This window comes from Miscanthus floridulus, chromosome 19 (genome assembly GCF_019320115.1).
Source record: "Miscanthus floridulus cultivar M001 chromosome 19, ASM1932011v1, whole genome shotgun sequence".
Classification (NCBI taxonomy): Eukaryota; Viridiplantae; Streptophyta; class Magnoliopsida; order Poales; family Poaceae; genus Miscanthus; species Miscanthus floridulus.
In genome coordinates, this window is record NC_089598.1 from 14480981 (window position 1) to 14505510 (window position 24530).

Here is a 24530-nt window from a genome sequence, read left to right on the forward strand (position 1 = left end):
AAGTCATTGGTTGGCTATTATAATGTAGCGTAGGCACTAGAAGTACTCGTGATCATTCAGAACCAAATTTCACAGAAAAAAGTCTCCTTACCCAAGAAATACAACCCTCATAATAAATATCTGGAAGGTGATTTGGTAAACATTAATATTTGGAAGGTCACGCAAGAAATAGAGTAAGCATGGAAGTGCATGAGTGTTGTACAAAAGCCTATCAACAGTTAGCCAAAAAAAAAAAGCTCACCACGAAAAATCTTTAAACATCGTCTATGCTCAACATTAAACCTGATATCTGCACATATGCCATCTGAGTATAACCATTGAACACTGAGGCATCCAATCTTGCTAGACTGATTTTTCGAAACAAGCCGTAGCGACCATCTTCAATGATTGGGTCAACCGCACGTGCTGGGTCGTACCTTGTTTGATGTGTTAAGGATGGACCAGCAACAGGAGGAAGCTCCCAATACAAATCCATCACAGATTCCACGAGCCTACCGTTCTGAAAATGCTCTTTGTGCGAGATGGCCTTATTACTATGGTTGAAATTGTCTCGCATGTAACCTTTAACACCCCACCATGCATCATCCTTTCCACATAGATCATCTATCTCCACAGCCTTCTCCCAGAACTTCTTCCGTTTAAATCTTAATCTTGCCTCATCACTATCCCAAAAGCAGCTATGTCCACCACCTGGATGCAAGAGAATGTGGTGATTATATTTTGCAATTATGGTTCACTATCACTATGTTCTTTTAGAATAATACTATGCTTTTATCACAAGGAATCTTCAGGCTACAGAACATATCACAATATGTGCGCAAACAAATAGTACAGATTAATAAAAACCCTTTGCTCCATAACAGGTAATCTATGAATCTTAGATAGGTGAGCAAAGGGGAAACAAATACATTCCTCTATGGGCAATGTTGACAAATACATTCCTTGTCATTAACTAAAAGAAGATGCAGATCTGATGTATGATTGATCACAGATCTGTTGCACAGTGGATCTGTTGTACTATGGACATTTATTTAGAGTCTAAGCAGTCCACCGAGTCTAAGGTGACAAGCCACAAACCTCTGATGTATGATTGATCACAGATCTGCCTCAAGGAATAATGGTCACCTGTACCAGTATCATAGTTGTCCTCAAATATGAGATGCCTGAATCCAGCCTTTAGCGCTTGCTTTAACCTATGCATAATATGTTTTAAACAAAAGTATTAAAGCGAAAAAATTAATTGCTTGATTTCTCGTCACTTCCATGCTTAGGATTTGGTGACAAAAAAGAGCAGTAAGCAAACACTAAAAAACATGGGACATGGAATCAGAATTACAGTTTACCACGATCAAGATAAAAACAAACAGAAAAGTTTTATGAATAGATTTTACCTTTTCAACTCACTTTGATGGTCATCAAAGAAAACAAGCACCTTAGCGGGATCAGAAATGCCATGATTTCTCAATAGTTTTCCCCAATCAACGCTTCCAAAATCAACAAAATCCTTCCCAGCGAGGTAAGAGCAGTTTCCATCAACATATGCAGGTCCCTTCTTAAGATATTTCTCAGGGTGCCTGGGAGAGAGTGATATAATCCTAGTATTTGGCATGGCCTTTCGCAAAACCCAAGTAGAGTGCCCCTTGAAAGCACCACTCTCAATCATCAGATCCGGTTTAAGCCAGCGAGCCATAAACCAAAGCCCAAAACTGTGGTCAAAGCCCATTCCATACATATTATTCTTGATGGGGCGTGTCTCATATATTGGTACAAATTCTTCTAATCCATTAAGTAGGTCTTTAGACGTCCATTCCACAGTCTTCCCTGTTTTTGATCTGCCTTTTGTGATGGAGAAAAAGGATAAGATATTGGCATCCCATATAATGTAAGTTTAATGTATCAAATAAACTGACACTGAGGAAATTATGGGTGGCATCATCGAAAAAAAAAAACTCACTTCAGAATTCACAGCATGAACAACCTACTAGCATAAATAACTGTTCATTACAGCCAACAAGTCTGTTTCTAGAGGAATACCAAGTAAGTGCCAATAGTTATGGACTGACGTTTTGAAGAAAAATCAGTGGGTTATACGTAGCCAGTTGTCCCTTACAAATTATCAAACTGTGCTCTGTTCACTTGAACTTATCATAGTACAGTGTTTTTCTCTTAAAAAAAACAGCATCAGCCGACTTATCATCAGAAAAAAAAAAAATCGGCCGAGGTTTCAAACGATAGTACCAGACTACCAGGCAGCATTTCAGCTGAATCTATGGAATGACTAAGCGAATTACCTATACAGAAAAGTACTAAGAAACAGAACAATCAGACACTCAGACAGAAGGCAGATTAGTTTGGTATGTGAGGATTATTTTTTCCCCAGACGAATCGATTAGGTTGGCAAAGTACGAAGAAGAACCAGAGTGCTTGAACGAAGCAACCCGATCTCTCTCTCTGAAAGAAAGGAAGCAAGCAACAGGCAACAGCGGCGCGAGTGCTTACACCAGGGGACGCCGAGGGAGCCAAAGTCGGAGGCCGCGGCGGCGTCGGGGAGGGCGAGGGAGCGCGCATCGAGGCGCGGCGGCGCGCAGTCGACGCTGGGGCGGGCGCGGCCCCAAAGGAAGGCAGCGACGGCGACGGTGAGAAGGAGCAGCAGGGAGACGACCGCGCGATGGGAGGAGTGCAGGCGGGTGTAGGCGGCGGCGACGACGAAGCCGGGGTGCGCCTTCCGGGTCTTGGACTCGTCGCCGCCGTCCCCGCCGCCGCCGGCGGCGGCGGCGGCGGAGGAGGAGCAAGACGTCGCGCCGGCCGCGCGGGCGGAGAGGCCAATGTCGTGCATGCCGACGGGACGGTGAGGAGACAGATCGGGGGGAAAGATTCTCGGTGGTGGACTGGTGGTGGAAGATTGGCCGGGCTCGAGTGCGCTGTAACTGTGCGCGAGTGGGAGTGGAAGAAAATTGGTTATCTCCACTCCTAAAAATTCCTAAAAGGCCGGTGAGGGTCTCGTGCCTCCTCCACTGGCTCGCACTCGCCGCCGCCGCCACCACCACCGCCCGCTTCCGTATCTACCAAGCGAGGAAGCGGCGCGAGGAGCTGAGGAGAAGAACCCCTACGCGGCGTGCCTTGCACGTGGCTGTCGCCGCCTCTCAGTTTTGGCCAACGCCCGAACTAGGACGAGATGGGGGCCAGTCAAGGTGGACGTGGACAGGTAGATATCACTTTCTTTCGTATTCGTTCTCATGTTGTAAAATAATCTCTTGGTTATGAACTGGCATATATAAATTAACCACATGAGTTTGGATAACTGCTGAATGGTGATGTTATCTATCATGGCAAGCCCCGTTCGCTGGTCTGAAATTTAGCTGAAACTGGCTGAAAACACTGTTCCGGCTGAATTGTTTGAGAGAAAAACACTGTTCCGGCTAAAAAAAAGAAGCCGAACAAATCGAATATGGGACAAGCCGAACAAGCCGAAAAGAGCAATTGTGGATTAAAGGGAGGTTGGTCACTAGAATGAATTTGCTCAAAGTTTCAGACTTGCGGTAAACTAAAATACTTTGTTTAGTTAATGCCCTTGAGTCAACCATTCAACCGGGTAATTCTTTGGCAAAGGTGATGTCTTCTCCCTTCTTCTGAACTTTGCACTGGTTCATCAGGTTTGTTAAATGTTTGATAGCCTAGTTAATGTTTGGTCGGTTAATAAGTGATATGGGACAAGCATTGTATATATTAAAATGTTATGTTTGCTTGAACTTATTAGCTTGCCTTATCAGTCATGGTACAATATTTTTCTCTCACAATAAAAACGGCATTAGCTGACTTATCAGCCGCAAAAACCCTCCGCCGAACAGCTTAAAAAACTTGTTTGGTCAATACGTTGATTAAAGATTATGTACTACCATGCTTCTCCTACGGACAGGGAAGTGCCATGTGAAAAAAACAACCACTTTGCAAGGGAGGCTGAAGTAGCAACACAGGGTGATGGAAACGAACTGCAGTTTCACATGTACAATTGCTTAATGTAAGCATGAGTCAAATAGCCACGCTCGCTAGTGGTGTTGAGTTTGACCTGATTACTTTAAAAAAAGCTGAAAAAATATTTATTTATTTTTCTTGTTCACTGCAAAAATTTTACCTTCCTTTTAAAAAATATATTGTTGTTCCTTAGGCGATGAAAAACAAAACGTGCGCTGACTAAAAAAATTAAAAATAACGCAAACCTGCAAATCTTTGTGAACTGGGCCCCCAACATGCGGCCAACTGAACGCTGCGTCCCGATGGGCCGTTGTCACGTTCACGGCTGGGCCCGACTAACCGCACGGCTCGCCTCGCCGCCGGCACTCGGCAAGTCTGCGCAGACGACGACGAGAGGGGGCGAGATGGAGGCGGCGCTGCGCGGGATCAGGGCGAAGCTGACGGAGCACCGGGAGAAGGTGGTCAGCGCCCTGCTGCTGGGCTCGTTCGTGGTGCTGGGGTGGCGGTCGTCAGAGCAGCAGCGCGAGATCGAGGGCCTGTTGGCCAAGAAGCGCTCCCTCCGAGCCACCAACGCCTCCATGTCCGCCGCCATGTGGTCCTGGCGGGAGGAGCTCTTCTCCCTCGCCGCCGCGCCCTCGTCCCCAATCTCCCTGTCCCGGCTCCGCCACATCTACGGCGAGGAGGAGCCCGCACCGCCCGCGCCCAAGCTGCCAGGTGGGTACCCCCAGTGCTCGCCGCAGTGATCTGATTGGTGTGGTAGATAATTTGATACTGTATATTTTTTTCTTGTAGAGCATACTATTCCGGTAAAATTTCATGTTTGATTGGCATGGAAACGTATAGTAGTTACAATTCAGAACTTCATTTAGTTTGCAATCTCGTCCATACCGAATTGTTATACGATCTAGTAGGTTGAAATGCCACTAAGCTAGTGAGATTTTGCTGTTCTATAAGTGTGGAGATTATGCTCTGCACTTGACAGGCCAAGGTGCTTTGCTGCACTAGTATGATGCCATTCTCTATACTGTACTGAATTTACAATTTTCTGCGTGAAGAGTGTATGTAGGGACTTAACAACACATCATATAATGCCAAAATTCCGACCTGCAAATCAGTTTGTGGGTTGCACACTTGCTCTCTTGGAGCCATATGTGAGAGAATTGCTTATAAGTTACAGTTTTGCCATTTGCTTACCATCTTATCCATTTGAAGTTTCGTTTCCTGTCCAGTTAGCATATTTGGGTTCCATGATTCTGTTATAAAAAAAAAAGCTTAGGCTATATTGTCACCCAGATTGAATGAGATTACATAAAAAGCACGAAATGCACATCAAGGGTTTATTGTAGCTGCAATTCTGCAAATGTGTGGTTATGCTCTTTTCCTTGTTCATGTATTAGGCACCTTCATTCATATTGTACTAACAGTCTTATACTGGTTGGTTTTTTAAAAAAAGTCTAATATTGGTACTTAACAATGTGATGCGCAGAATGGATTTATTCTTTGTCAAAACTGAAATTATCATGCAGTCCATGTCTCAATGGTAGATGTTCTGGTTGTCCATGTTCTCTGTTTTATTTGCTCTGAGAGAAGAGAAGTAGCAACTTAATATGCATTGGAGGTGTGGAGTATGCATATTTGTTCTTTTGTTAGTAAGGTATTATAAATTCACAATTTGTCCATCAACCATTCCTTATCTGTATATGTCGGCATGGCTTTACCATAAGAGTCCCTTAACAAGTGTGCAGTGAGGTGATTTGATTTTCCTTCTCAGCTTCTTGAACTAGAAATCTTTGGCTTGCAACATCACATGTGCATTTTCTTTCCAAAACAAAAGCGTCACATGTACATTGCTTGTGGCAAGTAATTGCGAAAATGAGCAGCTCACTAATTTTGCATCTTAATTTTGAATGCATCATGGCTGTAGTAAAATTGTTGGCCTTTTCAATATGCAGGATCAAATGCTGGGGAGGAATCGATCTCCATAGCCTGAACTCTTTCGCACCTTTCCAATCGAGTGTGCCGTGTATAGCATGGCCGGCTTCCTGAAGGCTAGATGCTTTGTTAGATAATCATGAGTAGTTCTGCACTGGATTGCAAATGATTTTCATGGACCTAGCGTAAGGAACAAGTGGTGTGACTGGTGTCTCAGGTCTGGCTTTTCAAAGTTGTACTGTGGACTGACATAAAGGAACAGTCAGTACTGTGGACTGACATAATGGTGAGCTTAAGGCTCTAGATATTCTGTGTAATTCAAATTCAAATGCTGTGCTTCAACTTTCAAGCAAAGTCGAGTGTCAATGGACAAAAGAAATAAACAACAAAACGTACACGATTTTAAATGAACGTGCCAGCCATGCAGGAAACGACGAAGCTGCAGGCGTAACTGTGCTTTTTCGCTTGGCGGTAAACGATCGTAAATTTTCAGCTGGAACAGTATTTTTCTCTCACACCGAATCAGCCAACAGTAATAATTTACGATCGTTTCAGCCCCAGCTAAACAGTGTTTGCATCCCCCCCCCCCCCCTAATTAGAACCGAGGAGTGCTTATGCTTTGCATCGTTTTAGCACAGAAAACCTCATAACCGGTGAACGTAGGCGCTCCATGCCTCCATATCCTGAGAATTTCCATGGAAATGCTGACTGTTTGAAGGCGACGTTTTGGATAGTTGAGACTTGAGAGCACATTGGATAGCAACATGCACTCATCCTGAGTTAAAAAAAATGCGCTCAGCCTGTGAAATACTTAGGGGTGGGAGAGACTTCATCTTCAACCTTCAGTCTCCAGCCCCTCCTATCTTCTATGCATTCAAAAACGAAGCGGGGCTCACGGAGGGGCTTTAGGGCTTGCAGTGGGCAGGAGGAGCTCAGGCCCACCGCCCACCCGCTGGATCCATGCTCCTAACTAGGTAACACTACTTGTTTATTAGGTAATTGTACTTACTTTTGTATAAAGTATAGTCTTGCAGATGAAATAGAGTAGTGCTAGGAGTCTGTAGATCGAGATAGCTGAAGAGCAACACACTGTTCGCTCTTCCGTTTCACTGAGAAAGGACTAAAAGAGCAAGAAGAGAGCATGGAGGAAGGGGAAGGGAGGAGAGGGATCCCTTCGCTGCTGAAATCACCGGTGCTGGCTGAAACTGAAGCCGCTTCTCTGCAGCAGGAGCACATCGCCTCTGATATTACCCAGGTGAGGCCATCTAGTCTCTCTGTCCTGGGCTCCTGGCATCGGTTTCCACTTTTTTTCAGTTTATTTTCTTGCTTGTTTGCATTTTTTTTTGTGAAGATTTATTTCCATGTATTTTAGTGTTGGTTTGAACTGCCATATACATATGTATCAACCCCAGTTTCCCTGCAGCTTGTAGGATGGACGCCACTGATAGAACTGAAGAGAATAGCTGAGAAGGACAACGTCAACGCCCAGATTGTTGGCAAGCTGGAGTGCTACCAGCCCCTCTGCTCCGTCAAGGACCGCAGCGCTCTGAGGTATTATCTAGGGTTTGAACTCGTGTCATGTTGAAGCTACTCGCTGATGCAAACATTACTATCCAGTCTCTATCAGAAAGTAATCCATGTTATTTCATTGGTCCATTACCAATGGCCGGCACTGTGACTGATGTTCTTCACAGAATGATTGAAGATGCAGAAGAGAAAGGGCTGATCTCGCCTGGCATCACAACACTGGTTGAGCCGACGAGCGGCAATATGGGCATAGGTCTGGCGTACATTGCTTTGACGAGAGGTTACAGATTCGTTGCAGTCATGCCTGCCGAGTACTCACTTGACAAGCAGATCTTGCTGAGGTACCTGGGAGCCGATTTGGTGTTAACTGGTAAGGATTGCAGCTATGGAGCACATACTGTCATCTTGAGCCTTGAGACCAATGTCAGAAATGGAGTAGTGCATTTGATGTCTGTTTAGTTTTCACATTTGCAGGACTGGCTTATATTACGAATTCTTATCCAATGCTATGCTGTTTTCAGATCCTACGCTTGGCTTTCAGGGACAACTTGACAAGGTGGAACAGCTCAAGAAAGAAATACCCAATGTGCATGTTCTTGACCAGTTTGCAAACGCAGCAAATCCTGAAGCACACTTTAAATGGACTGGTACCTATCTTTACAAAGGACCATCTAATCACATAAGAGTGATAAATGAACTTACCTATGAAACATTAGCAGCATTTTTTTATCCGGATCAGAAAATGTCATGTTGTATGATACATCACCTCTGTCCATTTGTACTTAGGACCTGAGATTTGGAAGGATACAGCAGGCAAAGTAGACATCTTTGTGGCTGGTTCAGGCACAGGAGGTACTGTTTCTGGTGTCGGCAAATACTTGAAGATGAAGAACCCAGCTGTGAAGGTCATTTGTGTTGAGCCTTCTGAGAGTCCAGTTATTTCAGGTAAACTGCTAGCCCTGCAATCATGTAAAGTTGTAAACATAAAATACCTCATCGAATGATAAAATGCTACAAGAAATCAAAAAGACTAAAAAAAATCTAAATTGGTCACTTGCAATGATTTTGCTACACGAGTTAAATTGATTTGATAATAGCTTTGCTGATTTTGTTACAGGTGGCAAGCCTTCTAGGCATAAAATTCAGGGAGTCGGCCCAGGATTTGTGCCCAAGAACTTGGACACCTCAATCACTGATGAGATCATTACAGTAACTGCAGAAGATGCAATGGCAAACGCTAGGAGGTTGGCCAGGGAAGAGGGCCTACTAGTTGGCATATCATCTGGAGCAAATCTGGCAGCTTGCCTGAAGGTTAGCACTATCGTGAACTCTTTAATTTTTCTGACTGGATGTAGTTCCATGCATTCTTTCGTATCTTTGCTCACCTTACCTTATATTTTAAATAAATCAAATGTATTTTTAGGTGGCATCAAGACAAGAGAACAAAGGGAAGATGATTGTCACTGTGTTTCCTAGTGGTGGCGAGAGATACATGAACTCCGATCTCTTTGCAGCTATAAGAGAGGAATGCATCGCCATGACCTTCTGATCTTGACGCTTGTGCAGATCTGTAATGGTGATCTGTTATTCTCGGCATGTAATAAACTTTAGTATCATTGATCCATCCAATCCAACAAGTTGCTGAGGCGGGCGGGGTTCAAGATTTGGGACCTGCTGGCAGAAGATTGCTAAGCATGTGCATTCCATTAACAGGAAAGACATGTTCTTGGCTAGGGACCTTTACAGCCTTTTGAGGATTGATGTAGTTGGTCGTGCTTGTTTGCTTCCTAGTTTCCATATTTCTTGGCCACGGAATTTCAGCAAAGAATTGTACCAGAAATTATAAACTGAGAGATGCAAATTTTCTATCTTGGATCTAAGTGTCATGTTTGAAAAAAATAACCACTTGGCCTCTGAATAAATACATTAACTCACCTCAGTTTACTTCATTTATTTGCCGGAATTGCAGTTTGCATCTTGTTTTGAGTTCTAGCAAAGCCAAGACGCACCTCCTTTAGTTACACACACAGAAAAAAAGACGCACCTCCTTTAACAAAGTAGTCATAACCGATGGACAATTAACCAGGCCCGTGTTCCAAATGTGGACTGACTATTTCATTTGTCTCGTGCTGCGACTCACTGTCGACGAGCAACGGAGGAAAGCCCACTTCCGAGCCACCGTTGTACCTGTCACAGTATCACCTCAGCTTAGTGTTTAGCACCACCTCGCTAATCTACACTCCAGAACACCAGCTTAAATACTCGTCCAGACCGCCCACTCTTGCCGAGCTCACTAGCGAGAGCTTGTAGGTGGTGCGGATGCTTAGTGCTGCCGTCTGGGCTTTTTTGGGCCTGTGGTGGTGTGCCTGTCTCTTCTGGGCTTTGGGGCGGCAGGAATGGCGGACCACCATTTTTATTATCCAGTTAGCTCTATTTCTTTTTTTATTCCTATTTATTTTTTTATCCAGTTAGCTCTATTTCTTCCTATTTATTTAACCTCTAATTTCTTACCAGGCTTAGCTAACATGATAAGCCTTGTAAAAATAAGCATCAGTCAAAGAGTAGACAGGGTCATGTGCCTCAGTGGAAGTGCAGACACAAATATTTTGCGATCCCGCAAAGTAGTCTTCAGTACCTGCGTGTTTCTGCCAATGAGAAGAAGCCAAGCAACAGGAGGGAAGCAAGCAGTAGCATTCATGTTGATGTTGGAGGAAGAGCAGAATGGGAATATTCCTTCTCTTCTCTAGTCAAGTGAAGGTGGTGTTGGGCTTGCAGCATGTAACTGTCTGTATCTGGCTTGACTTATCGTGTTTTTCTTTTCCACTAAATCAGCCAGCAGTAATTTTAGTCATGGGCTTATAAATCAATCCGGTCGAAACGAACCTGCTGTTAGGCAGGACGAAGTAGGCACACAATGACTGATGTCTCATTTAGTTTTCAGTTTGACCGATCTGTTTCGTGCACGTCATTTAGATCTTTGCTTCTTCAAATCTATCCAGACTGAGGCTAAACTAGTTGGACATAATAAGCTAGAACTCTGACGAGCTTCAGTTTGTCTAGTGTTTTTTTAGTTTCTTTTGTTCTTAGCATTCATTTGTTCAGTTAGCAACGTAGCTCTTGACGTAGACACCAGTGAACCATAATTGTGTTTAGTTGGGTGAAATTTGAAAATTTGGCTACTATAGCACTTTCATTTTTATTTGACAATTAGTATTTAATTATGGACTAATTAGGCTTAAAATGTTCGTCTCGTGATTTTCAACCAAACTATGCAATTAATTTTTTTTCATCTATATTTAATGCTCTATGCACGTATCGCAAGATTTAATATGATAACTACTGTAGCACTTTTTAGGAAAACTTTTTGTCCAAATAAGGTCATGGGTTAGAGTGGGGCTGCAGCTACAAGCCTACAACAAATATCTCCGAGCTGCAGGGTACAGTCGTCCCTGTCTGCCTACTCCCTCCTCCAGCTCCAGAGAAGCGAATCCAAGAAGCAGCAGGAGTGTCGACCTGGAGCAGCAGCCATGGATGGCGAGGAGGTTGGCAGGAGGGGTATTCCTTCTCTGCTGAAGCTATCTTCCTCCTCCATTGATGGTGGTGGTGGGGAACAAGAGCACATCGCTTCTGACATCACTCAGGTGAGATCTTCTATCCTCTCTTGTCATCCAATCTTTTTGGTTCTACGCTACTGGTGGAATAAGGTGAAATGAGAGAGTGATTGTTCTTGTGCAACAATTTCCTCAGCTCATAGGATGGACACCACTGATCGAACTGAAGCGAATCACCAGCAAGGCTGGGATTGATGCGCGGATCGTTGGCAAGATCGAGGCTTACCAGCCGCTTTGCTCCATCAAGGATCGCTCTGCTTTGAGGTACCATCTTTTCCATCCAGAGACCTGTATTTGTTTATGCTAATCCAAATAGTTTTTTTTTTCTCTCTCCCGAGAAAGGATGGCGAAAACTTTTCCATTGCGGTTGTGTTATTATTAGAAGAGAATAAGATTCAGCTAACATCTGTGTTGACACTTCCTTGTTCCTTCTGTTTTCTTCTGAAGAATGACATAAGATGCACACCTGTGCTGACACTTACCTTCCATTTTTCTTCTGAAGAATGATAGAAGATGCAGAGGAGAGGGGATTGATTTCACCTGGAGTCACAACACTAGTCGAGCCGACAAGCGGTAACATGGGGTTAGGATTGGTTCTATTTGCTATTCAGAAGGGTTACAGGCTCATTGCAGTTATGCCAGCTAAATATTCGCTTGACAAGCAGATCTTGTTGAGATTCATGGGTGCTGAGCTGCACTTATGTCAAGGGCCTTGTCGTTGAAGGTAGGAGGCCCTCGGCTACGGAGGTCGTAGCCTCGATCCGTGTCGTCTCCGGTGAGGTTTTCCCCCTCCACCGTAGGCTTAGTTGAGAGGTAGAAGGAGATTGGAAATAATGATATTGCTTAATCCTCAAGGTGCCGATTACAATCTCTTAATAGCCTCTGGCTAAACAGCCATGCCTAGAATTAAGGGAAGCCAAACAACTAATTTGGAAAGGCAAACAACTAATTGATCCTATCTATTCTTAGCCACTAACCGTGGCCACCCCAGCCGCCGGCTGGTCGCTTTCTGTGGCGTGGCCCTCCCCAGCCGCGGCCTGGGCGCGCTCTGTGGCGCGGCGCACGTCTCGCGCACGGCGGCGTCTCACGTACGTGCGTCCCCACATGACATCTCCCCCTTCCTCGAGAGCCAGCGCGTCCTCGAGCTGGAATTCTGGGTACTTGGCGGTGAAGGCGTCCAGGTCCTCCCAGGTAGCTGAAGCCGGCGACGTCCCCTTCCACTGGATCAGGAGCTGGCGGACACCCCTGGCGAGGCGTGCCTTGACTGCACGTTCCGGCTCTGGAACCACCGCACCGTGGTGGACAGCGGGCAGGGGCGGAGGAGCATCCGGCGGTGCGCCATGGAACTTCTTGAGAAGACCAACGTGGAACACGTCATGCAGCCTGGCGCGAGGCGGAAGAGCAAGACGAACAGCGACGTCGTTGATGAGCTCGGTGATGCGGTACGGCCCGTAGAAGCGTGGGCGCAGCTTGCCGGTAGCGGACTGGGACAGGGAGGCCGTCGGGCGATGACGGAGACGGAGCAGCACCCAGTCGCCCACCGTGTACGCGACCTGACGGTGGGTCTTATCGTAGTGGCGCTTCTGGACCTGCTGAGCTTGCTCCAGGCGGGCGCGGATGTCGGCGAGGAATTCATCCCGTTCCTCCAGGGACTTGGCAACCGCGGCCACCCTGGTGTCACCTGGCGCATACGACCGGATGGATGGAGGGTCCCGGCCGTACACCACTTTGAATGGAGTATCGCGGAGCGAGGACTGATAAGCGGTGTTGAAGACGTACTCCGCCCACGGGAGCCACTGCAGCCACTGCCTTGGCCGGTCACCAGTGAGGCATCGCAGGAACATGATGATGACGCGGTTGGCCGACTCGGATTGCCCATCAGACTGTGGGTGGAACGCCGTCGTCATGTGGAGCCGGGTGCCCACCAAGCGCATCAGCTCGCGCCAAAAGGTGGAGGTGAAGACCGTGTCCCTGTCTGACACGATGGACTGCGGCACCCCATGGAGGCGGACGATCTCGGCGAAGAACACTTGGGCGACGGACTCGGCGGAGTACGGGTGGGACAGTGGGAGGAAGTGGCAATACTTGCTGAATCTGTCGACGACCGTCAGGATGACTGATTTCCCCCGGACGCGCGGCAGCGCCTCCACAAAGTCGAGGGCGATGTCAGCCCACACACCTTGGGGCACCGGCAGTGGCAGAAGCAGGCCCGCCGGATGCAGCTGTTCTGATTTATAGCGCTGGCAAGTCGCGCATGCCCGCACCCAATCCTGCACAAGCTTTTTCATGTTAGGAAAATGTAAGTCGCGCCGCAGCCGATGCAGCGTTCTCTGTACGCCTTCGTGTCCCTCCGCATGGACAGCCGCCAGCAGCTCAGGCAGCAACGGGGACGCCGGCGGGATATACAGCCGCCCGCCGAACTGAATGAGCCCGTCCACCTGCGCCCAGGGGAGGCCGCGAGAGCCGGCTGCGAGGTCGTCATGCAGGGCGACGAGGGCGGGATCCGTTGTCTGTGCTTGGCGGAGCCGGTCGAGGAAGTCGAATTGGGGGGCCGAGAGGGCGAGAACCGAGCCCTCCGTCGGCGTATCGCGGCGGGACAGCGCGTCCGCCACAGCATTTGTTGTCCCCGGCTTGTACTCGACGGAGAAATCAAAGCCAAGGAGCTTCCCCACCCAATGATGCTGCGGAATTGTAGCAAGGCGTTGGTCCAGCAAATATTTGAGGCTGTAATGATCGGTCTTCACGGTGAAGCGACGCCCCCACAGGTACGGTCGCCAATGCCGAACTGCGTGCACGAGGCCAATCAGCTCACGTTCATATGCCGCGAGCGCCCGATGGCGAGGGGCCACCGGCCGGCTGAAGAAGGCCACCGGGTGGCTGTCCTGGACCAGCACCGCCCCGAAGCCGTGGGAGGAGGCGTCGCACTCGACGATGAAGGCCTTGGAGAAGTCCGGCATGGCGAGGACTGGGGCAGAGGTGACCGCGGCCTTGAGGGCCTCGAACGCCGCCGCGGCCTCCCCCGACCACAGGAAACCGTCCTTCTTCAGCAGGGCGGTGAGCGGTGCTGCAATGGTGCCGTAGTTGTGCACGAATTTACGGTAGTAGCCCGCCAAGCCGAGGAAGCCGCGTACCGCGCGCGCCGAGCGCGGGATCGGCCATGCCTGCACCGCCTGCACCTTGTCCGGATCCATGGCCACGCCTGTCTGGGAGATGACATGGCCGAGGTACGCGACGGAGGAGGTGGCGAAGGCGCACTTGGAGCGCTTGAGGAAGAGGAGGTGCCGCTGCAGTTCGCTGAGGACGGCGCGGATGTGTCGAAGGTGATCCGCCCATGTGCGGCTGTAGATTAGTATGTCATCAAAAAACACAAGAACGAACCGACGAAGGAACGGCCGGAGAACATCATTCATCAGCGCCTGGAACGTGGCCGGCGCGTTGCACAGGCCAAACGGCATGACGAGGAACTCGTAGAGGCCATCATGAGTGCGGAAGGCGGTCTTGTGGATGTCGGCTGGCCGCATCCGCACTTGGTGGTAGCCCGAGCGGAGATCAAGCTTGGTGAAGAACCGCGCCCCGTGGAGTTCATCCAAGAGCTCGTCGACGACGGGGATGGGAAAGGCGTCCTTGACCGTAATCGCGTTGAGAGCGCGGTAGTCGACGCAGAAACGCCACGACCCGTCTTGCTTCTTGACGAGGAGGACCGGCGACGAGAACGCGGAGTCGCTGCGGCGGACGATGCCCTGCGCGATCATGGCTGCACACTGGCGCTCCAGTTCATCCTTGTGGGCGGCGGGGTAGCGATAGGGTCGCACGGCCACCGGCTGTGCCCCCGGCTTGAGGACGATAGCGTGGTCGCGTCCACGCTGCGGGGGCAGGCCAGAGGGCTCGGCGAAGACCCCCTGGAAGGAGTCCAGCAGCTCGCCAAGCAGGTCCGCCTCGACGGCAGTGGTGGCGAGCGACGGCGCCGGGCGCGCAGACACGTCAGACCAGCACACCACCCGGTCCTGCCGAGCAAAGGACATGGTGCGCGCCTGGAAGTCCCACGTGATCGGCCCCAGGGTGACCAGCCACTGGGTCCCCAGGACCAAGTCGTATCCCGCCAGCGGCAGCACGAAGAGGTCCACCTGAAAAGCTTCCCCGGCGATGGTGATCGGCGCCTGACGTAGGACGCCCGCGCACTGGAGCTTCTCGCCGTTGGCCACGGTAGCAGTGAGGCGTGGCTTGGCCTGGACGGCCAGGTTGGTGCGGCGCGCCGCCTCCTCGGCGATGAAATTATGCGAAGACCCCGTGTCGAGGAGGGCGATCAGCGTGACGTCGCCCACCTGCACCTTGACCTGCATGGTGTCACAAGGAGGCACCCCGGCGACAGCCCGGAGCGAGAAAACAGGGGCCTCAGCATCAGGCCCGTCGACTGCAGCGGCTTCGGTGTCGGTGAGGGTGACCCCGTCGATGTAGAACAGCCGGCGGCAGACCCTGTTATGGCCGCGGGAGTATTTCTCGTCGCAGTTGTAACACAGCCCCAACCGGCGACGTTCCGCCTGCTCCTCCGTCGAGAGGCGTTTGACCGGCTTGGGTTCCTGCCTGGCACCCCCTGCGCCGGCCGGTGGTGGAGGGGCAGGGAGCGCGAGGCGCGGCGCTGGGGCAGGTAGCAGGGCGCGGCCCGCAGGACGTGTGGGGGGCGGCACCGCGGCCGGCCTGTCGAGCTCCATCAACTCCACCTGCCGGGCGAGGCTCATGGCGGCCGCGAGTGACTGCGGGTTTTGGATCCGCACCGCGTGGCTCAGCGGCGGCAGGAGGCCTCCCGTGAAGAGTTCGACGCGCTGCTTCTCCTGCAGGGGCCCGGCGCGAGGCAGAAGCGCCTGGAACCGGTTCTGGTACTCTTCGACAGTCCCGGTGCGCCGACATTCCGCGAGTTCGAAGAGCGGCGCGGAGCGCAGAGGCGGCCCAAAACGCAGCTGGAGCAGATCCTTGAAGTGGTTCCACCCCGGCACGCCCTCGTCTTCCCGGAGCTGGTAGTACCACATCTGCGCCACATCCTCCAAATTGTACGAGGCCATCCAGACCTTCTCCTCCTCCATGATTCTCTGTTGGTGGAAGTAAGATTCACAGCGGGTGAGGAAGATCAACGGGTCGACCGTACCATCGTAGCGCGGAAAGTCCATTTTCTGGAAGCGCGGGGGACGGTCAGTGTGGTGTTGGCCGTCCGAAGTCCCGCCCGGCCCCGACGAGAAGGAGGATTTCTCCTTATCCTTCTTCAGGGTCGCGACGTCCGACTGCAGGGACGCGATCGTGCCGGTGAGGCTCTCAATCATCTTGGCGAGGTCGGCGTTGGACGGCTCCGACATGGGTGAAGTGGCAGAGGCGGCTGATGGTGGGGAAGGAGGTGGGCTGAGATGGGGAGCGGCGGCAGTGGAAGACTCAGCGGCGGACGATGAGGACCGGTGTGACCTTGATACCAGGTTGTCAAGGGCCTTGTCGTTGAAGGTAGGAGGCCCTCGGCTACGGAGGTCGTAGCCTCGATCCGTGTCGTCTCCGGTGAGGTTTTCCCCCTCCACCGTAGGCTTAGTTGAGAGGTAGAAGGAGATTGGAAATAATGATATTGCTTAATCCTCAAGGTGCCGATTACAATCTCTTAATAGCCTCTGGCTAAACAGCCATGCCTAGAATTAAGGGAAGCCAAACAACTAATTTGGAAAGGCAAACAACTAATTGATCCTATCTATTCTTAGCCACTAACCGTGGCCACCCCAGCCGCCGGCTGGTCGCTTTCTGTGGCGTGGCCCTCCCCAGCCGCGGCCTGGGCGCGCTCTGTGGCGCGGCGCACGTCTCGCGCACGGCGGCGTCTCACGTACGTGCGTCCCCACATGACAACTTAACTGGTACGATTAGTTGAAGAAAGTTATGGCATCACCTTAATTGCTTTTTTTCAGTCATATTCCCTTGATTAAGGAATTTTATGGGTGACCTTCTTCCTTTGGGTGTAACGTATATGCAGATCCGGCCCTTGGTTTTCCGGGCATGTTTGACAAAGTTGAACAGCTCCGAAAACAACTGCCAAATGTACATGTTCTGAATCAAGTTACGAATAAAGCAAATTCTGAAGCCCACTTCAGATTGACCGGTATGGATAGAATATGTGTTCAAATCATGCTTATATCTCGGTAAACAGGAGTTAGCTGCTGTCCTTTTTATGTATGGATATAACAGGAGTTAGCTACCGTGGAATAGTATTTTTATGTATGCATTTATATGGAAGTCCTGTTTCTTGCTTCTAACACATGCTAGTAGGGGTATAAATGGTACCGATATTTCTAGACCGACCGTCATGCTATGCTAGTGCAAATATCATTGTATCAGAAATTCAGAACCTGAATCCTTTGTGCAACATGTTACTCTTCAGGGCCCTGTTGCCGTCATAGTTTAGAAACCCACCAAAATCGTGGGCACTATTAGAATATTGTATTCTACTAGGGCAGTAACAATTATTGGTCAGGATTTGTATTACTAAACCAATTCTGCTGGTACTGTTGTAGCTTAATACTATGTTGTTACTACATGGTGTCATGACACCTTGCCTACTGTTTACAAACACAGGACCTGAGATCTGGAAGGACACAGCAGGCAAGGTGGACATATTTGTTGCCGGTTCAGGCACAGGAGGCACTGTTTCTGGTGTTGGAAAGTATCTGAAGATGCAAAATCCAGGCGTCAAGATCATCTGTGTTGAGCCTGCAGAAAGCCCAGTGATTTCAGGTAGTATTACACAAATGTAGAAACAGCAGTTAATTCAAAATAATCTTTTGGAAGCCTTGACTCTTGAGCAGTGTGGCTTAACAAAATACAATATTTGCTATAAGAATCACAAACTCTAAAACTGTATCTGCACATTGATAAGCATTGGTATTCTTCAGGTGGCGTGCCTGGCAAGCATAAAATCCAGGGAGTAGGGCCAGGATTTATACCTGAAGTCCTGGACACCTCGGTCATCGACGAGACTGTCACCGTGACCACTGAGGAGGCCATGGTGAACGCGAGGAGGCTGGCCAAGGAAGAGGGCCTGCTTGTGGGCATTTCTTCCGGAGCAAACCTGGCAGCTTGCTTGAAGGTTCAGACACACATCCTAGCTAACTGACTCTTCTTCTCGCATTTCAATTCCCTGCCTGAAGGTTCATACAGTGATCCTTCGAGTGTTTCTTCAGGTCGCTTCGAGAGAGGAGAACAGGGGCAAGATGATCGTCACCGTGTTCCCGAGTGGTGGCGAGAGATACATGAACTCCGACCTCTTTGCAGATGTACGAGAGGAGTGCATCGCCATGAAATTTTGATCTCCCCTTTATTTTGGAAGATAGCACTGCACTTTGGACTGAAAAACACTGAAAACCCAGGAATTGGGACTTTGGGAGCCATACTGTCAGCAGTCTCCACACAAACATATTTCTGGGACTTGGTACTCGTATCTTCGAGTAAATGACACTGTGGAGGCAAACAGGTTTTACAGCTTATCATACAATGAACGTATATGAGTATTCTATAAAAATAACTCCTGTTTTTTGAAAGTAATGGCAAGAGCTCTGCTCTTCAATTAAGGTAGGAAATATAGGTTTTTATGTACAAATCGTCATTTCAGGACTCAGCCGGGAAAATGACGGAACACAACAAAACTCACTGAGGAGTTTCTAAGCCAGTCTATGTATGACCCTCTTTCTTAACATAATGTCTTCCCTCACTCTTGAAGCAGTCTGTAACGCCGTTTCCGACACATTATTGAAAATCCGTCTGTTCCGTTCCTTCCATATGTTCCAGAAAGTGTAGATCGTCATTCCGTTAAAGCGCCTTCGCTCTACCTTGGGTACCTTCTTTGCGGCCTCCTCCCACCAGTCGTGAATGTGCAAGGGGTCATGCTGTGGCTGTGGGAGATGTATATCAAAGTGCTCCCAGTCCAGGATTTGGTTCCACACCGCTTTGGCGTATGGGCATAGAAGTGATAGGTGCAGTCCAGTCTCCAAGGGTCCGTCACAGAGAACGCAGCGTTCCTGATGTGGCCATCCTCTTCTTTACAAGTTGTCTGCTGTTAGGATTTTGTCCTGAATGAGAATCCACACAAAGACTTTGCATTTATTTTTAGTGTGTGCCTTCCAAATTTGGTTGTTCCTGAACCTCCCATAGGTGCCGCTGAGCTGAATACGGTAAGCTGATCGAGTGGAATAGCAGCAGTTCGACGTCCATTTCCAAGTGATCGAGTCACGTACACCTGGGAGCAACATTTTGAATTCTGAACTCTTCTATATGGGTAGCAGTGGTGATCTTTCCCCTTAGTGAGTGTATCCGGTTATTGTTTTGAAGCTCCTGTTGTACCGTCTTGTTTTTTCTGGTGACTAGGAGGAACAAGTGCGGCGCCAAGTTTCTGGGTGCTACTCCCTCTAGCCAGCTGCTGTGCCAGAACCTGGCTTTTGCGCCATCTCCAATTGTGACCACGGTCAACAAGTCGAAGAGTAGCCGATTTGCATCATTACATGGGAGTTGGGAGCCCGCCCATGGTTTTGACTCGTCTACCCATTCTTGCCACAACCAACGAAGTCGGAGAGCTCTCCCGAATTTCTCCAGATCCGGCACCCCCAAGCCGCCTAGGTCTTTTGGTCGGGTCACCGTTGGCCAATTTACCAGGCAGTGGCCGTCATTTGCGTTCTCATCACCTTTCCAAAAGAAAGATCTTTTGATTTTGTCTATTTTCTTTCTTGCCTAAGCCGCCAGAAGAAACACAGTGAGGTGGTAAGTCGGCATGGAAAAAAGAACCGCCGAGCGTCAGGCGACCTGCTTTGTTGAGCCATCTCCCCTTCCAGGCGGGGGAGCCTCTGGCCAATGCGCCCAATCAGGGGCTGCACATGCACCTTTTGAATGGACCTGTATGGAGCTGGAGTCCCAGATAACGGCAGGGGAAGGCCCCTGGTTCCAGCAAAGGAGGAAAGCACCCTGTAGTCTTTGTCATTACACACATGCCATAGAAAATTAGGCATGCACTTGGCCTATCTCTTTTCCTGCTTCTGCACATAAGCTATGGAAAACATATCGAAGCCCGGACAGCAGCCGGACTTCAAACTTACAAGCAAATAAAGAATTCTCCACAGGCCTGGAATTTTAGAAGCAGCTCAAAACAGAAGGCATCCGGTGGTTATAACTGCCTTTTGTGATCATGCTTAGAAAACACATCAAGTTCTTGCGCACATCATGTGAACTGCCATAAACCCAGAATGCATAGTATGGCATATAAAAAGAGAAGTCGTATAAACAGTACCGTGCTACTTATCCATCATACACAGGCTATAAAAATCCAAGTATGTTGAGAGAAATTCCTACTTCTCAAAATCACAAGATTAATCAAAATGCAAATAAACAAGTTCAAGCCTTCGATTTTAGAACATTTTGTTTCGTTATTTAATGGATTTATTTCCAGATAGAAATGTTCTCTATATATGACAAACCAATTTCTTTAATCCTAGGTGGCCAAGTCAAGATGCCAGCATAGAAGGGTGATTCTCTCTCTGTGTATATTCTGGGGGGTGGGGGGGGGATGCAAGAACAACAAATTAGTCCTCTGTGAAGCCTTCTCCCTTACTATTTGCCATCGATTTTCAGTGTTTTATCTCATCCACTTAAGGCCAAACAGACAACCATCTTTGGTGCATGGGCAGAGCTCCATGGCACCAAAACATTCCTTAGAAATCAAGGATATTTTGTTGTCACTTGCAAGTTGCAACACTGGCATTACAAAATTGTCTCAGACTGTAGAAAGTTTCTTCTCAGTAGCAATTTGGCCACTAACTGAAAGTACTAGTTTAGGTTCAGTGAAGTAATGTACAATGCAAACATCAGTACAAGTAAAAGTAAACAACTCAGCTAAAAACGAAACAGGGAAGTGCCAAACACGTATCAGTGACTAGTGTATAGGTAAAACAATGGTTGAAATAGAACATCTTGGGCAAGCACGGTTAGAGAAAAGGGAAAGCTAATCCTGTCAAAGTTGAAAGTCCCAGTAATTAGGTAATTACAAGGACCTAGCAGAAGAACAACTATGTTAAGCACTTAAACTTCAGCCAAGTGTGAGGCAGAAGCGACTGACAAACATGTGCAGTGAGGCTTCAAAATAAGCCAAACTAAGGCTGGACAAAATACTCGCGGCTCGCCAACTCGCTCGACTCGTGGCCGGCTCAGCTCAGCTCAACTCGGCTCGTTTTAACTTTTTCGCGAGTTGAGCTGGAAGCCTAGCTCGCTATTTTAACGAGCCAGCTTGAGCCAGCTCGCGAGCTGAAACGAGCTGAGGCCTATCAGCCCACGACCATTAATCCAGAAGATGATGATGCTGACCTAGAAGTGTACACATATTCTATTGATATGTAATCCTTATTTTCAGCTGTTTTATATGAATTTTAATTTTATAATTGTTGTGGTATTTAAATGTTGATTTTATGGATTGTTTTCCAGGGAGAAGATGATGTTGACATTGAATTTGTGGCGAGCCAACTCGAGCTTGGTAACGAGCTGCCCCTCTAGCTCGTAATATTAACAAGCCGAGCCGAGCCGAGCTGGCTCGATATCCAGCCCTAAAGCCAAACCAGTTCCTTCATAGATAACCAAAACATAACTTGAGCAATGCTAGTCAAACATCACTAGTGGTTCAACTGCAGGAACCAAGAACTGAGAAAGAGTGCACCATGAGTTGCAGTTCTACCATCTGCCTAGAAAATATAATGGATTTAAACATTTCATTCAAGATGTCATAATTAGACTCCAGAGGGCACAAGGGCAGCACGAGCTGTGGCATAAGCATGTGCTAGCCCAGAAACAGAGTCCTTGTGATGGTCTATGAACTTCAATCTGAATTTCTGCTCTCCAATTTGAGCTAATCTGCAAAAATTGCTATTCATCAATCCCTTTGCCCGCAGGATCTTCATGGCACAATATCGGGGCACTAGCCGCTTCTCTAGGCTGTATGTGAGCAGGGAAGGATTTTGCAGAATGTACTGCGGCTCCAGTCCAACCTCGTTGATCAAGAACTGGATCTTGGGGAGAAGGCACTCATCAGATAGTCCTAGAATGCTTGGCGTCTTGGACACAGCAAAGGCAGCTTCGCCCTCAGAGCAACCAAGACTCCTCTTCAGAAACTCGAGCGTGGCAGCATTCTTCTCTTTGTTGGTACGGGACATCGCTGCTACCATGTGCTTGAACATGGGCGATCCGCGGGACACCCCAAGGCCTTCTGCGCGCAGCAGGAAATCCTTGACGCGCTCTGGTTGGAACCCAATCAGCCACGGGCAATAGGAACACATCTGGGCAATATCTCGAGAGGTTAGACCGCACTGGCGAAACTGCGCGAAGTTAGGCTTGATCACCCTATCAAGGTCCAAGGTTAGGATGTTCCTGCTCCCCTTCATGACGGCTAGGACCGGCTCGAGCGAGCCGAAGGAGGAGATCAAGAACTCGAGGTTGGGACAGACGTCGCCGGAACGGAGCTTCCGGGAGCCGACCAAGAGGAAGCGTGAGATCTGCGGAGCGGACAGGCCGATGCGGTCACGGAGAGCGAGGAGGCGGGGCCCGATCTTGTTTACACAGGAGCGGAGGATCAGCGGGTCCGCGGCGATGACGGCGGCGATGTCGGCGCGGGAGACGCCGGCGCTGGAGAGCAGGGCGAGGACGGCGTCGGGGTTGGAGGCGGAGTTGAGGCGGGAGCTCCTAAGCTCCTCGAATGGTTTCCCGGCTTCTCTGGATGCCTCCTCGAGCGCTTGCTTGGACGCCTTGCGGGCTTGCGCTGGGCTGAGGCCGCAGGCGGCCACGAGGTAGTCCTCGAGGGAGAAGGGGGCGGCCGCGGAGGCGGAGAGGAGGCACGCGCGGTGGTGGTGGATGGGAGAGAGCAGCGGGGACGCGGCGCGGAGGTGAGGGAGGAGGTGGTTTCGGAGGTGCAGCATCGCGGCGGTGCAGCCGGCTCGCGCGGCGGCGCGGTGAGTCGGAGGTGCAGTACCGTACTACATACACTGAAGGCTGAAGCCTTGGACGCTCGAGTGGGCTGGGCGGTGCCTACTGCCTATTTGGTCCAGCAGCACGAGGGCCCTGCCCTTGCGACGAAGGTGCGAGGAAACGGGCCTCAAATAGAGGGAGAGCAGGAGAGAGAGACCCAGTGGAAACCGATCGCATGTTTAGTCCGGCCCGTGGAGGAGAGAACGAGGCGTTGCGCGTGTGGCCCGTGACAACTCGAAAGGGCCCAGGTGGGAACAGAACGCACCGTGCGTGGTGAGCAGTCGCGTTCCGCGGTATGGATCTTTTTGTCCCACCTCGGAAGAGGATAGACGGTGAGGCAGGGGGAAGCGAGTACAAGAAGCGGGGGTGGGCGACCTGTGGAAACCATCTTTGCGCTTGGGGCAATGACGCAGCTTATGAGGTCATACCGAGGCGCGTCAATTGCTGGTTGAAAACTATTTCCAAACCCCCTCTTTGGCCCACTGGGCCACTGAGAATTTCTGGAAGGGCTCCATCTCTTCGGAGAAGGGAAAGCCCTACGAATCAATTAAAGGTTTATTAGTAATCACATAAAGGTTATGCAGTTAATTTCGGAATCAGGTGGATTGGATCGGTTGACTATTGGCTGAGTTAATTTGTACTTAGTCGGGTCGGGTGACCTTGTTCAAATCTATTTGGAAATCATATATTGTTAATATTTTTTTATAAATCTGATTAAATTAAAAAATAACTTAAACCTAGAACGATGGTTTTTTAGAACGGAAGATGTACATCAAATATGTGGTACTAATCAGCAATGGGTTTTGCTTGGGCTTTTGTTAGTGTGTTTAGTTCGCGAATTTTGAGAATTTGGCTACGGTAGTATTTTCGTTCTTATTTAGTAATTAGTGTTTAATTATGGACTAATTAGGTTCAAAATGTTCATCTCGTAATTTCTAACTAAACTATACAATTAGTTTTTTTTTCGTCTATATTTAATGCTCTATGTACGTATCGTAAGATTCGATGTGATGGCTACTGTAGTATTTTTTGGGAAACTTTTTGAGAACTAAACAAACACTTAGCTGCAGCCTGTTCGAAACTGTTTGCTTGTTCGTTGCTAGTTCGTGAAAAAATACTACTAGTTGGTTTGTGCGAGAAAAATACTATTCTTACCTGAAAATACTCTTCGTGTAAACAGTGCGCGTGTGAGAGGTCTGGCCAGCGCCTGCGTGGCAGCCGCTCCAGCCGAACAGGCTCCTGATCTTCCGAGGCCTTCCTCCTTGGTTCCAGCGAAGTCAGAGCTCAGAAGTCGTCAGAAGTCAGAACCCATCAAAACATGTGGCTGCGGCTGCCAAATGGACATCCTTTGGTTGAAACCTGACATTAAACAATTATGCAGGCCGTCAGAACCCATCAATTATGCAGGCCTGCCAAATGGACATCCTTTACCAATCGCAATTCGCAAACCTCCAATCCAGAAACATTTGCAAATTTATT

General features: G+C 49.0%; 5 protein-coding genes and 1 pseudogene across 11 annotated transcripts; 4 read left to right on the forward strand and 2 right to left on the reverse strand.

Annotated features, from left to right (window-relative positions):
* Positions 1 to 82: 82 nt before the first annotated feature.
* LOC136527326 (uncharacterized) lies at positions 83 to 3104 on the reverse strand. Its single transcript, XM_066520013.1, has 4 exons — positions 2500 to 3104; positions 1392 to 1836; positions 1078 to 1193; positions 83 to 690 (listed from the first exon to the last, which is right to left on the reverse strand). The coding sequence occupies exons 1-4, from the start codon at positions 2834 to 2836 to the stop codon at positions 254 to 256; spliced, it is 1335 nt and encodes a 444-aa protein (XP_066376110.1). The 5' UTR covers positions 2837 to 3104; the 3' UTR covers positions 83 to 253.
* LOC136527327 (cysteine synthase-like) lies at positions 3100 to 9311 on the forward strand. Of its 4 annotated transcripts, none has more exons than XM_066520017.1 (8): positions 3100 to 3205; positions 6931 to 7159; positions 7328 to 7455; positions 7599 to 7801; positions 7953 to 8078; positions 8218 to 8376; positions 8549 to 8742; positions 8855 to 9311. In XM_066520017.1, the coding sequence occupies exons 2-8, from the start codon at positions 7046 to 7048 to the stop codon at positions 8978 to 8980; spliced, it is 1050 nt and encodes a 349-aa protein (XP_066376114.1). In that variant the 5' UTR covers positions 3100 to 3205; positions 6931 to 7045; the 3' UTR covers positions 8981 to 9311. The 4 variants fall into 4 exon arrangements, with proteins under 4 accessions (XP_066376114.1, XP_066376112.1, XP_066376113.1 ...); XM_066520015.1 differs by lacking the exon at positions 3100 to 3205 and adding an exon at positions 6655 to 6878; XM_066520016.1 differs by lacking the exon at positions 3100 to 3205 and adding an exon at positions 6655 to 6878 and having other exon boundaries at positions 6939 to 7159.
* Positions 4278 to 6258, forward strand: LOC136527328 (uncharacterized). Its single transcript, XM_066520018.1, has 2 exons — positions 4278 to 4686; positions 5925 to 6258. The coding sequence occupies exons 1-2, from the start codon at positions 4377 to 4379 to the stop codon at positions 5960 to 5962; spliced, it is 348 nt and encodes a 115-aa protein (XP_066376115.1). The 5' UTR covers positions 4278 to 4376; the 3' UTR covers positions 5963 to 6258.
* Positions 9312 to 10853: 1542 nt separating the features above from the next.
* LOC136529795 (cysteine synthase, chloroplastic/chromoplastic-like) lies at positions 10854 to 20372 on the forward strand. Of its 4 annotated transcripts, XR_010777420.1 has the most exons (9): positions 10854 to 11072; positions 11179 to 11306; positions 11545 to 11615; positions 17038 to 17163; positions 17637 to 17795; positions 17954 to 18147; positions 18242 to 18531; positions 18670 to 18732; positions 18846 to 20371. XR_010777420.1 is itself a non-coding variant. In XM_066522857.1 (7 exons), exons 1-7 carry the CDS (start codon positions 10959 to 10961, stop codon positions 18365 to 18367), a joined length of 918 nt encoding a protein of 305 aa, XP_066378954.1. In that variant the 5' UTR covers positions 10854 to 10958; the 3' UTR covers positions 18368 to 20371. The 4 variants fall into 4 exon arrangements, 2 of the variants coding, with proteins under 2 accessions (XP_066378954.1, XP_066378956.1); XR_010777419.1 differs by having other exon boundaries at positions 18242 to 18732; XM_066522857.1 differs by having other exon boundaries at positions 18242 to 20371.
* Positions 20373 to 21568: 1196 nt separating this feature from the next.
* On the reverse strand, positions 21569 to 23837 carry LOC136529376 (transcription termination factor MTERF8, chloroplastic-like). The gene has a single exon (XM_066522452.1). It carries the CDS (start codon positions 23000 to 23002, stop codon positions 21821 to 21823), a length of 1182 nt encoding a protein of 393 aa, XP_066378549.1. The 5' UTR covers positions 23003 to 23837; the 3' UTR covers positions 21569 to 21820.
* LOC136530220 (U4 spliceosomal RNA) lies at positions 23438 to 23587 on the forward strand (annotated as a pseudogene).
* Positions 23838 to 24530: the final 693 nt, after the last annotated feature.

Excerpts from the sequence above, each read along its gene's own strand:
- LOC136527326 (XM_066520013.1), bottom strand. The coding sequence starts at position 2,836 with ATGCACGACATTGGCCTCTCCGCCCGCGCGGCCGGCGCGACGTCTTGC. Across the intron at positions 1,194-1,391 it reads CATCAAAGTGAGTTGAAAAG|GTTAAAGCAAGCGCTAAAGG; the intron begins GTAAAATCTATT and ends TATTATGCATAG. Across the intron at positions 691-1,077 it reads TGATCAATCATACATCAGAG|GTGGTGGACATAGCTGCTTT; the intron begins GTTTGTGGCTTG and ends TCTTGCATCCAG.
- LOC136527328 (XM_066520018.1), top strand. The coding sequence starts at position 4,377 with ATGGAGGCGGCGCTGCGCGGGATCAGGGCGAAGCTGACGGAGCACCGG. Across the intron at positions 4,687-5,924 it reads GCCCGCGCCCAAGCTGCCAG|GATCAAATGCTGGGGAGGAA; the intron begins GTGGGTACCCCC and ends TTCAATATGCAG.
- LOC136527327 (XM_066520017.1), top strand. The coding sequence starts at position 7,046 with ATGGAGGAAGGGGAAGGGAGGAGAGGGATCCCTTCGCTGCTGAAATCA. Across the intron at positions 8,377-8,548 it reads TGAGAGTCCAGTTATTTCAG|GTGGCAAGCCTTCTAGGCAT; the intron begins GTAAACTGCTAG and ends ATTTTGTTACAG. Across the intron at positions 8,743-8,854 it reads ATCTGGCAGCTTGCCTGAAG|GTGGCATCAAGACAAGAGAA; the intron begins GTTAGCACTATC and ends ATGTATTTTTAG.
- LOC136529795 (XM_066522857.1), top strand. The coding sequence starts at position 10,959 with ATGGATGGCGAGGAGGTTGGCAGGAGGGGTATTCCTTCTCTGCTGAAG. Across the intron at positions 11,307-11,544 it reads AAGGATCGCTCTGCTTTGAG|AATGATAGAAGATGCAGAGG; the intron begins GTACCATCTTTT and ends TTTCTTCTGAAG. Across the intron at positions 17,164-17,636 it reads AGCCCACTTCAGATTGACCG|GACCTGAGATCTGGAAGGAC; the intron begins GTATGGATAGAA and ends TTACAAACACAG.
- LOC136529376 (XM_066522452.1), bottom strand. The coding sequence starts at position 23,002 with ATGCTGCACCTCCGAAACCACCTCCTCCCTCACCTCCGCGCCGCGTCC.